Source organism: Gekko japonicus, unplaced genomic scaffold (genome assembly GCF_001447785.1).
Source record: "Gekko japonicus isolate JY-2015 unplaced genomic scaffold, Gekko_japonicus_V1.1 scaffold1258, whole genome shotgun sequence".
Lineage (NCBI taxonomy): Eukaryota > Metazoa > Chordata > Lepidosauria > Squamata > Gekkonidae > Gekko > Gekko japonicus.
The window spans coordinates 303,706-315,340 of NW_015176488.1; the positions used below are offsets into that span (position 1 = coordinate 303,706).

Genomic DNA, 11,635 nt, shown 5'->3' on the forward strand with positions numbered 1-11,635 from the left:
CTTTCCCCCTCATTTACTTTAGAAATTATGCTTGATCTGCCCTTGAAGAGAGATCTGCACATGAAGCTGCCTTATAAGAGAGTCTGGCCCAGCCTTGTCTGTTCTGCAGCCAGCCAGTCCCAAGGGAGCGAGGCCTCAGGCAGTGCCTGGCTACCCCGAGAGCCTTTCGGCAGAGAAGGGAGCTGCCACGCCACATTGAAGCACGTTTGCTCCGCCATTGATTCCGCGGCCCCTCACCTTTGAGTCTCCACCGTGCTTTAATTTTGCCTGATTTCAGTAGGTGTGGTTAGAATGATGCCTTATTAAAATTTCCATCCTTTAAAAAGAAAAGGTCTGATCTAAAGTGAGATACATCATCGATCTTCTGTGCAGTTCCACATGGGGACCGCACATGCGCAGGCCTCCGCCGATTGGTAGGTTAATATAGCCAAAAGCCTCCAGAGGGCACAGTGAGCTGGAGCCAGGCTTCACCCAGGGCTAGATGGATCAGTGTTCAGTAAGCATTCCTGTGTATTGTTATTACTTTTATTTATTTTATTTATCTTTGAATTTATATCCCGCCCTCCCGGAAGGCTCAGGGCAGCTCACAAGAGGCATAAATGCCAAGGTTAAAACAATAAGACAATATAAAAACAATATAAAATACAATATATACAATTCACTAAAAAATAATAATGGTGCTCCAAAAGTTGCTTAACCATGAATTTCAAAATGGGGTTCTGGAATTACTTGGACCAGAGAAGGCGGACTTAAGATTTTGCCTTCCGCTCATGAATTGCCATAAGTGACACTGTATGCCCTTAATTATTGCTTAACCAGATGTTTAATTTAAATTCTGTGAAGCAGGATCCTGGACCACTGGTCTAATCCAGCAGGGCACTTCTTAAATTCTTAATCCCCATTGTCTTTTCGGGGGCGGGGAGGTATATGCTGTGTGGTTCAGATATTTTTGAGGTATGAACCTAGTCATGTGTTTTTCAAGTACTGACTATTTTTGGGGGGTAACTGCCACACAAAATAAATGATGGCAAGAAAAGTTCTAACGAACCACTTTATTACAGTTCATATCAAGAAATGAAACAGTCGTGCTGCTCTGCTGCTTTGTGTTGTGACAGAAAAACACTAATTTCTCTTACTGGTCTTGTTTCAGGGTTCTTAAAACACAATGGCGAAACCGTATGAATTCAACTGGCAGAAGCCAGTTCCGTCCTTTCTCCAAGAGGGTGCCATGTTCGACCGATATGAGGAGGTAAGGAGTCTTGCATGATGTTGTTCACAAGTAACATGGGCGGGTTTATTTATTTATACATACATACATACATACGTACATACATACATACTCCAGGTGGCTGATAATGTAAACAAAACAATGATTACTTTTAAAAATACCTAGAGGTCTACAATTTAAAACCTCAATTAGGACTGCTAGTAAATAAAAACCAAATTAGTCAAATGCAGGAGTAAACAAAACTGTCTTCAACTGCCTCCCGAAGATCGAAAGTGAGGCGGCCAGTTGCACCTCCGTGGGCTGGCCAGGGATGCGTCAGTATGGCATTTTGGCATTAGTTACCAGCAGTGTTCCCTCTAAACTGAGTTAGTGTGAGCGAGCTCACAGTTTTTTAGCCTCCGGCTCACACAGTTTTGCCTTAGCTCAGGGAGGATGGCTCCAGAGGAAACTAATTTATGCAGTGGCCAAATCGCTCGCTCACAACTTTAATGCCCATAGCTCACAAAGTAGAATTTTTGCTCACAAGACTCCACAGCTTAGAGGGAGCACTTGGTTACCAGCAAGGAAACAAACAGATTCTCATACCTACAGAAGGGTTTTCCCAGCAGAGGCAGAAATGTCATTTTGCATGCATGGAATTGTTTTGATACCCCAACAATTTTACATGTAATGTTTGATCTTGAAGAAGATGGATTTTGAAGTGTTCAGCAAACTGGTATAGTTTAGTGTTAGCTTCGGAGAGAGCTTTGATTGTAATAACGAACATCTGCTCCTGGAGCATCTTTTGGTGTGTGTGTGTTTTTTTTTTTAATGTATTGTAATAAATGCAGTAATTTGGGTTGTTATGCGGTTGTCTCTAGTGTTGCCTTAACAAAGCCAAACCTAGTGCTGTCTACTCCCACTAGCCATTGACCTTCAGAGGCCTGTGCCGTGTTCTTTTCTACTCCTGCTCCATGAAGTTCCTTGAACTGGAGATGACAGGTATAATCAGGGGCCTGAAGCGTGTGCTTTACCTCCTGAGCACTGGCTGATGCTCAAGTGTCAGCCTCGTAGAGCTCCTAAACTGGAATGGGAAGAAGAAGAAGAGAATTGGATCTACACCCCGCCCTTCACTTCGAGTCTCAGAGCGATTTACAATCTCCTTTCCCTTCCCCTCCCCACAACAGACACCCTGTGAGGTGGGTGGGACTGAGAGAGCTCTTGAGAGAACTGTCCTTGAGAGAACAGCTCTTGTCAGAACTACGGCTTGCCCAAGGTCATCCAGCCAGGTGCAAGTGGAGGAGTGGGGAATCAAACCCGGTTCTCCCAGATTAGAGTCCGCGCACCTAACCACTACACCAAACTGGCTCTCTGAATGTGCAGCTGGGTGGATAGTCTAAGAGGATATCCTCATTGATGTGAATGGAGACCACCTTGTCCTCTCATGAGCAACGTGTATTCATTAAAAAAAGTATAAAACATTATATACCCTGTTTTCCTTGGGAAACAAAAAACAAAACACCTGTATAGAAGACGTGACGTACCGTAAACAATGCAGAGAACGAAGTGAGGGTAGTAGAGGGCAAGCACTTAAGAGCAAGAGGATATGTACAATGAACAGCACACTCCCGTTCCCTTTGTACACACAGCTGTTGTTCTGGAGTGTTGTTGTCTTTTAATTAATTAAAGCCTGTCCTTAACCTGGGGGCTCGTTCAGACGTGAGACTCAGCAGTATTTTTTTGAATGAGGCTTGTTCTGAAGTGCTGCTTGTTGGTGTGCGTTTTTCATTTCCACGCAGGAAAGGGAACACAGGTCTTCTTTTTTCTTTTTTAAGGGCAGGATATACCTTCCAGCTCCTTTTGCTGTCCTTGAAACCTTCCTGTTTAGAAACACATGCAGGGGCTTGCATCCGTTGGAACGTCCCACTGGCGAAAGGGATTTCCATCAGCGGAACACGACCTTCTCACCTCCCCTACTCTTGCTTTGGCCCGGAGTACCCCGTTTTGGGGGACAGAGTACCCCCCCCAGGAAAAGCATGAGGGGGGAGTCGAAGGTCAGCAGTGGAAGAAAGGAATGGAAGAAAATTGCCCCCCTTCTCTGTCTATGAAAATCCTCCATGCGAGCCAAGCCAGGGGAACCATCTTAACAGTGCTGTTTCTGAAGGCCAAGCCGCTTGAGCTCCAGGGCCCCTGAGGAGCTGGGCCTCTGGCTGCACATCCAGAAGCTCGCTATTCAGCTCCAGAGAGATGCGCTTACAAGAGCATTCAGTGTGATTTTCATATCTGTGCCAGTGTGCATGTAGAAAGGGAGGAGGTATCATGTAGGCAACTAATGAAGTTTTATGCCCACCACCCATTATCCAATCATCTCTTCAACCATCCTTTTAAGAATACATTGGTGGGGGGACGGACACTTTTACTTAACTGAAATTAACTTGCTAGTGTTAAGAGTGTAAGAGAAGCCAATGCTGGATCAGGCCAGTGGCCCATCCCGTCCAACACTCTGTGTCACACAGTGGCCAAAACCCAGGGGCCATCAGGAGGTCCACCAGCAGGGTCAGAACTCCAGAAGCCCTCCCACGGTTGCCCCCTAAGCACCAAGAAGGCAGAGCATCCCTTGCCCCAGACCGAGAGTTCCTATAAGAACATAAGAGAAGCCAAGGTTGGATCAGGCCAGTGGCCCATCCAGTCCAACATTCTGTGTCACACAGTGGCCAAAACCCAGGGGCCATCAGGAGGTCCACCAGCAGGGTCAGAACTCCAGTAGCCCTCCCACTGTTGCCCCCCAAGCAACAAGAATACAGAGCATCCCTTGCCCCAGACCAAGAGTTCCTATAAGAACATAAGAGAAGCCAAGGTTGGATCAGGCCAGTGGCCCATCCAGTCCAACACTTTGTGTCACACAGTGGCCAATAAAACCAGGTGCCATCAGGAGGTCCACCAGAGGGGCCAGAGCTCCAGAAGCCCTCTCACTATTGCCCCCCAAGCACTAAGAATACAGAGCATCGCTGCCCTAGATAGAGTCTTCCATCTATCTGTTGTGGCTAATAGCCACTGATGGGCCTCTGCTCCATATGTTTCTGCCGTCCCTTCTTGAAGCTGTCTATGCTTGTAGCCAGTGTTGTTTGATGCTTTAACAGTCTTTACATAAACAGAACCTCTGACTTAATCTGTCCAGCCCTTGATAGATTAACCAGAGGATCCATTTAACAAGAGGAGTAACAGACAAACAAAAAGAAAATTAGTCTCAATAAATCCCTTCAGTAATACTTGACTTCATTCTCTAATCTCTTGAAATGAAGCGAAGGTATTTTTGAACATCAAGGCCTGCCAAGGCGGCTAAGAAATCTTTCCCCCCACATCCGCCTCAGCAGCAAGTAAGCTCAGAAAGTAAGTCTTGCTAAATGATAGTTATTTGTAAGATGGCCCATCTATAATGATTTTTTATTCTGCAACTACCATCCCAGTTCACGGCAGTGCTGTTCCCCATGGGGGACTGCTGTTTCCTCCTCTTGTAGGTATGTAGGGACCAATGTTCCCTCTAAGCTACAGAGCCCTGTGAGCAAAAATTCTACTTTGTGAGCTACTGGCATTAAAGTTGTGAGCAGGTGAATTGGCTGCTGCATAAGTTAGTTTGATCTGGAGCCATCCTTCCTGAGCTAAGACAATAATGTGTGAGCCGGAGGCTAAGAAACTGTGAGCTAGCTCACACTAACTCAGCTTAGAGGGAACACTGGTAGGGACCACAGCAAGCTTTTTGCAGGAAATGTGCGACCTCTCTGCCCCCCCTTTCTGTACTGGGCCAAGCAACCAAAGCTTGCATTGCCTCATTGAAGCCAGGTGGCATGAGTCAGCCAGGGCTCAGTGATAGCAAGGATTCTGCAGGAGAAGAGGAGCCCCGTGTAGCCAGCCTTGAGTTCACAGAAGCTGATCAGCAGGAAAGTGAGCCGCTGGCTTATCAGGATTCACAGCCAACACCTGGTGCAGAGATACCAACACCCTCCAGCCCTGATTCAGCAGGTGAACCTCAGTTGGCCATTCTCAGCCCACCGGTATCACCTACACCCTTAGAGCACTGCAGATGGAGGCTGAGAACAAAGCTACAGACAAGACAGCAAAGTGCACGCCTCCTGGCCCGACGCCAGCAGCTTGCTGATAACGAAGATGAGTAGTTGCAGGATTGCTTCTGAGTAACTGGTAGCAAGCATGACCCTTAGGCACGGGGCTATAAAACCAGCCAAGAGAGGCTGTTAGGCATTGATGCAATGCGTATGATAGAAGCTAAGCCACCAACTCTGCCTTGACTGACTTGTGGATGCCTGACCTTGCACTCAACGACTGCTTCCTTTCCCCCCATTTATATACCTATCCTACCTGGGTCAGTTGTTCATTTATTTCTACACAGTTGTCTACATCCCAAAACCAGAGGAACAGTGCAACCTTATTTGTAAAATGGGAATGTTGAGTCTCTCTCTCTCTGTGTGTGTGTTAGGCAATCAGGCTCAGTCGTGGCCACTTAAAAAGGCTTGCAGTCAAGAGCTTCTGAAGCTGTAGCGGGCAGAAGGAAGCAGAGACGCCAAAGCCATGGATCTGTGTCTTCCGTTCTTTAGCCGAAAGCCCTCTTCAAAAAGTGCTGAACAACTGGATCTTATATACGATCTGTGGTGTAACTCTTCTGGCTGCCGTCACCCACACGAAATCATCCCCTTTCAATACACTTTCGAACTGGATTTTGCCAGTTCACACACTAAAAATCCAGTTGGAAAGTGCGCTGAAAGTGAATCGAAAGTGGATTGTTGAGCGTGTGTGTGAACACAGCCTCTGTGGTTTCTCACCCATGGAATTTCTGCCCTCAGTTGGGTCACGGAGCCTCTGTAGAGTTGCCACAGGGAGAAGCTAAAATGACTGAACTGCAGCTCTCAGACTTGGGTCACAATTTGAGAAGGCGAGACTCCCTGGGAGAGGCAGTGAGTCTGCAAGCAAAGCTGAAGGCAGCAGGGCAAGAGGGAGACCCAACATGAAGTTGATGGACTCAACCGAGGAAGCCACGAGGGCCCAACCTTTGCAAGACCCTGAGCAAGGCTGTTAATGAGAGGATGCTTTGGAGGTCGCTAATTGATAGTGTCAGAAGTGACTTGGCGGCACAACACACACAAACGTGTATCTTATTTGTCTGCTAGTTTGCATGCACCGAGAGCCACAAGGGCCCTCAGCTTCCCGCCTCGCCCTGCGCACGGGTAACCCCACCTCTTCGAGATGCCAGGGCTGGGCTCTGGGTGTGGCAGAGATCTAGAGCTGTGGTTCACAAAGGGAGCAATGCCACCCCTGGGGGGCAATGAGATAAGAACATAAGAGAGAAGCCCATGTTGGATCAGGCCAGTGGCCCATCCAGTCCAACACTCTGTGTCACACAGTGGCCAAAAGTACCAGGGGCCCTCAGGAGGTCCACTAGTGCGGCCAGGACACTAGAAGCCCTCCCATTGTTGCCCCCCCTCCCCAAGCACCAAGAATACAGAGCATCACTTGCCCCAGACCGAGAGTCCCTATCTATACCTTGTGGCTAAGAGCCCCTGATGGACCTCTGCTCCACATGCTTATCCAATTCATAAGAACACAAGAGAAGCCAGTGTTGCATCAGGCCAGTCGCCCATCCAGTCCAACACTCTGTGTCACGCAGTGGCCAGAAATACCAGTGCTATCAGGAGGTCCACCAGTGGGGCCAGAACTCCAGAAGTCCTCCCACTGTTGCCCCCCCCAAGCACCAAGAATGCAGAGCATCCCTTGTCCCAGACATCAGAACATAAGAGAAGCCCATGTTGGATCAGGCCAATTGCCCATCCAGTCCAACACTCTGTGTCACACAGTGGCCCAAAATACCAGGTGCCATCAGGAGGTCCATCAGTGGGGCCAGGACACTAGAAGCCCTCCCACTGTTGCCTTCTTCCCCAAGCACCAAGAATACAGAGCATCCCTTGCCCCAGAGTCCCTATCTATACCTTGTGGCTAATAGCCACCGATGGACCTCTGCTCCATATGTTTATCTAATTCCCTCTTGAACCCGTCCATGCTTGTAGCCGCCACCACCTCCTGTGGCAGTGAATTCCATGTGTTAATCCCTCTTTGGGTGAAGAAGGACTTCCTTTTATCTGTTCTAACCCGACTGCTCAGCAATTTCATGGAGTGCCCACGAGTTCTCGTATTGTGGGAAAGGGAGAAAAGTACCTCTTTCTCTACCTGCTCTATCCCATGCATAATCTTATAAACCTCGATCGTGTCACCCCCTCAGCCGTTGTTTCTCCAAGCGAAATGCCCAAACGCCTTAACCTTTCTTCATAGGGAAAGTGTCCCAACCCTTTTGTCACCTGTGGGGTGGTGAGAGGCGAGGGGGCACTGGAGGTGGGCCCCTTTGCCCATGTTATTCAGTTGTTTGCGGTGGACCAGGCTGTGGGTCCATCCTGGGAAGTGGCACTCAAAGTTTCCGCCTCTGCAGGGTGTTGGAATGTGGTGGAAACCATCGGAATTTTTAGGGGGATGTGGTTTTAATCTGGTCATCCAACTTTTCTCCAAGCAAAGAAATTGACTCCAGATTACTGAACATGGTGATTTAAGACTCCTGCTGAGTGACTTTGAACCAGACTTTGGGAAATTGGTGTCACTTCATCAAGCTCACCCATCACATTAAGAATTTACCGCACAGTGAAGTTGCTACTAAATCTGGTGTCGAAGACACTTGCTCAAATGAGTACCAGATTTTGAAAAGCTGGTATCGCTGGATCAAGATCATCAGTTTTGCTGAATGAATTATACTGAAAAGTTATGGATTTTGGATGAATGAGCAATTAATCATTACTGGTTTGGGTTCTGCTGTTTTGAATCTTATTGTTATTATCTTCTTTAGTGGGTTGTGCAGGCTGCTATTCTGGATCATGCTTTTTATAGGGAAGGTTGGGGGGGGGAACTGGGGATGAGTTTATGGAAAGGAGAGTGTAGGGGGGCGGGGGGGGGGGGGGCTGCGGCTCAGAAAAGCTTGGGAACCCCTGATCTAGAGAGCGGTGCTCGCCTTCTGCACGGGGCACAGGGCTGAAGGCGAAGGGCTGTGGCTCAGTGGAAGAGCCTCTGCTTGGCATGCAGAAGGCTTGAGGTTCAACCCCCAGTTTAAAAAAGGAATCAGGTGGGAGGTGATGGGAAAGACCCTCCCGTGCCTGAGACCCCAGAGAGCGGCTGCCAGCCTGAGTAGGCAAGACTGACCTCGATAGACCGAGGGGGTGGGGTCTGATTCAGTACTGGGCAGCTCAGTGCGTGTTCAGGTGAGACTGGACTGGACTTCTCCATCCGGTCCAGACTTTAGCTCCGGCGCCCTTCCTTCCTCCTTTGGCTCTGGAAGGGTGCCAGAGGTGGAGTTCCCAGTCCGCTTTCTTCCCGTGGGTTCGAGAATGGAATCCTGCTCTGTCGTAGAAAGCAGGGGGGTCCTTCCCCCGGAGGAGCTGGGGGGCAGGACCCCACAGAGGGGTTCCTCAGGATTCTCCAAGGAGTCTTCCTCCCAAGTTGAGGCTGGGCCAAGGTGGAACCTGATGGTAGGTCCCACGTCGTCATGCTTAGCTCCCCTTCACTGACAGCTTTCAAGAAGAGACGGGGCGACTGTTTGTCAGAGATGCTGTAGGCTGGTCCTGACTTGGGCAGGGGGCTGGACTAGAAGACTCAGGGGTGTCGAACTCATTTGTTACGAGGGCCAGACCTGACATAAATGAGACCTTGTTGGGCCTTGTCGTAGCAGAGATATAAGCTTTATAAAGGACACAGACAAACACAATTAAAGTTTTTTTAAACTTTAAATAACACATTTCCAGTGAGTTTGACACCCCTGGGCTCGATGGTCTATATGGCCCCTTCCAACTCTGTGATTCTATGATTCTATCTGGGGGGTATTAAAGTGGGTCTGGGGTCTGAGTGGCTGAAGACCACCCATGCGGCTCCAGTGGATCGTGCAGTGGAGTGGCCCAGCTCTTGCCCGGCTGCATCGGAGCGTACACGATAACCCTTTCTTGCTCCGGATTGCAAGACTAGATCTAATGGGTGGAAATTACAAGGGAGTCGTTACCGGCTAAATATCAGGAGAGACTTCCTAACTGTAAGAGTGGTTGAGCAGTGGAACAGGCTGCCTCGTGAGGTGGTGGATGCTCCTTCGCTGGACGTTTTCAAGCGGAGGCTGGACGACCATCTTTCGCGTGTGTTGTAGGTATGTAGGGCTATCTTTCGGCTCTGCTCCTGCAGAGTGCAGGGGGTTGGACTAGATGACCTGCAAGGTCCCTTCCAACTCTTGCATTCTATGATTTTATGATGAAGAGAATGTGGCCGGGTTCTCTGAAGCCGGCGTGCCACTTTGTTGGATTTGTCGTTTGGGTCTTATATTTGTTTTGGGTATTACATCGGACCGCTGCGCGTGTCTGCTGGTTCCAGTGTCTATAATGTTCAAAGTATGTGATCTGGAAAATGCATGGGGCAACTGTTGTACCTTTTAAATTATTTCATGACTAGCTGGCTGAATACTTTTTATTTTCTCTTTCAACAGGAGTCCTCCGTGTTTGAACCCAACTGTCTTTTTAAAGTGGATGAATTTGGCTTTTTTCTAACATGGAAAAGTGAAGGAAAGGTACGGTTAACCGGGGTCTCGAGGACATTGAAACATTAATCGTGATTTCAAGGACCACCCCCAGTCTGAGAAGCAGGCACACCTGCACAAGAACACCATCTTAGCGATTTTATTTCTTGGCCTTGACTCCGAAAGGTCAGGGCCTTAATTTTTGAGAGGAAATCCACAGCTGGAATAACGGAGAGCCCACAGTTCTCACATAACTTAGCTCCACACTGCAGAGTCTCCTGGAATGGGGGGAATGGTCCAGATGCCTCCCCCCCCACCCCCGGCCAACTCCCCGACCCCCTTCTGCTGCAGAGAGGCATGTGGGGGAGATGGATGTGGATGTGGACTGTAGATGTCTAGAGAATTGCATTAGTGATTTAATTTGCTGGTGGCCTTGGGGGAATGTCTGGGACCGGTGGTGTCTCCGTCTGCCTCTTACTGCCCACCTCAGTGCCGGTGGCTTCGGCAGAGGCCGGAGCCACAGCCCCTCTGCTGACATTTGAGCGATCGCCTGAGCTGTCTTACGAGATTGCCGTGGTGACAGCCGCTGCTTCACCTGATCATGTGCATTTACTGTAGTGCAATCCAAGATCATCACGACTTCAGTGGTGGTTAATGAATGTTTGTAAATTTGCAGTCATTTCTTCTGTGGTTTTTGTTGGGGAGTTCCCGAGCCCAGGCATGTTCCCTGGGACCCCAAGTCCATCCAGCGTTCAGTGGGCTGGATGGAGACTGGCTGGAGACCGAATCTTTTCGGAGGAAGAGAAAAAGACAGTTGTGCCACACTGAGGTCGAAGCTGCATTTGCATTTTTAAATTAGTTTCGTGCTTCTGTGACGCTGTCTTTCTCTATGCTTGTTTGAATGTTGGTTGGAGAAGATTCATTTAAAGCGGTGTGGAGGCGCAATTACTATGCAGCCGCCATGAGAGGGCGATAAACACATGCAGACAGGCAAAAGTATACTCGCACAGTTGAAGTGTGAAAACAAAAGCAAATGTAGACAGTTTTTTTGAAGACAGTGTCTGAAGGCTGGGACACCGGTGGGAAAGACAAATGCAGATTCGACCTGAGGCTGTTTGTGGAACTTCAGAAACATGCAGAAGAAAAACCTTAATGCATAACATACAGTTCAAAGCAAAACCCAATACCTAAGATAGAGTGCACTGAATACATGTAATTGGAATATATTCCATCTGCCCGCCAGGACCCACACAGAGGCACCGGGAGTTGTTGGCACACAGCCCCAAACAACAAAAGCACAACCAATATACACCTTTCTGCAGTCTGTAGACTCAAACATAGATGTCAATTAGGAATGTGACGAGTTTGACAAGACTCAGTGCCTCATACGTAGGCAGCATGAGCATTGCTCAACATTAGCTTATTATCTGTGAGGCCAAGAGGTTCTAGACGGCCTCTTCGCCAAGGATTGGGAGCTCAGGAGCCACACAAACTGATAATCTAGATAGATCCAGGTGGTCAGCCGTGTTGGTTTGAAGCAGTAGAACAGATTTAGAGTCCAGTCAGGCACCTTGAAGACCAACATTTGGTAATCTATATGTTTTGACTCGAGCCTGGTCAACCATGCTCATGTGCAAAGTGCATGGGCAGGATAATGCTTGTTTGAAGGAATATCGCACTGGCTAGGTTGCAAAAGTCTTATGGGATATTGAACCAAAGAATAGATGTTGATTTGGATGAAGGGATAGAGGGAATGCTTATTAAATTTGCAGAAAATACTAAATTGGGAGGGGTAGTGAATACGGTAGAAGACAGAGTCAGGATACAGG

The 11,635-nt window shown here is 48.4% G+C and overlaps 1 protein-coding gene across 1 annotated transcript in view; it reads left to right on the forward strand.

The window, feature by feature from the left end:
- Positions 1–11,635, forward strand: part of PLCB4 (phospholipase C beta 4) — a 221,014-nt gene that overhangs the window by 101,659 nt on the left and 107,720 nt on the right. The window contains 2 exon segments of the mRNA XM_015427241.1: positions 1,151–1,249; positions 9,777–9,857. Coding sequence (XP_015282727.1) covers positions 1,166–1,249; positions 9,777–9,857 — 165 coding nt within the window. The 5' untranslated portion in view covers positions 1,151–1,165.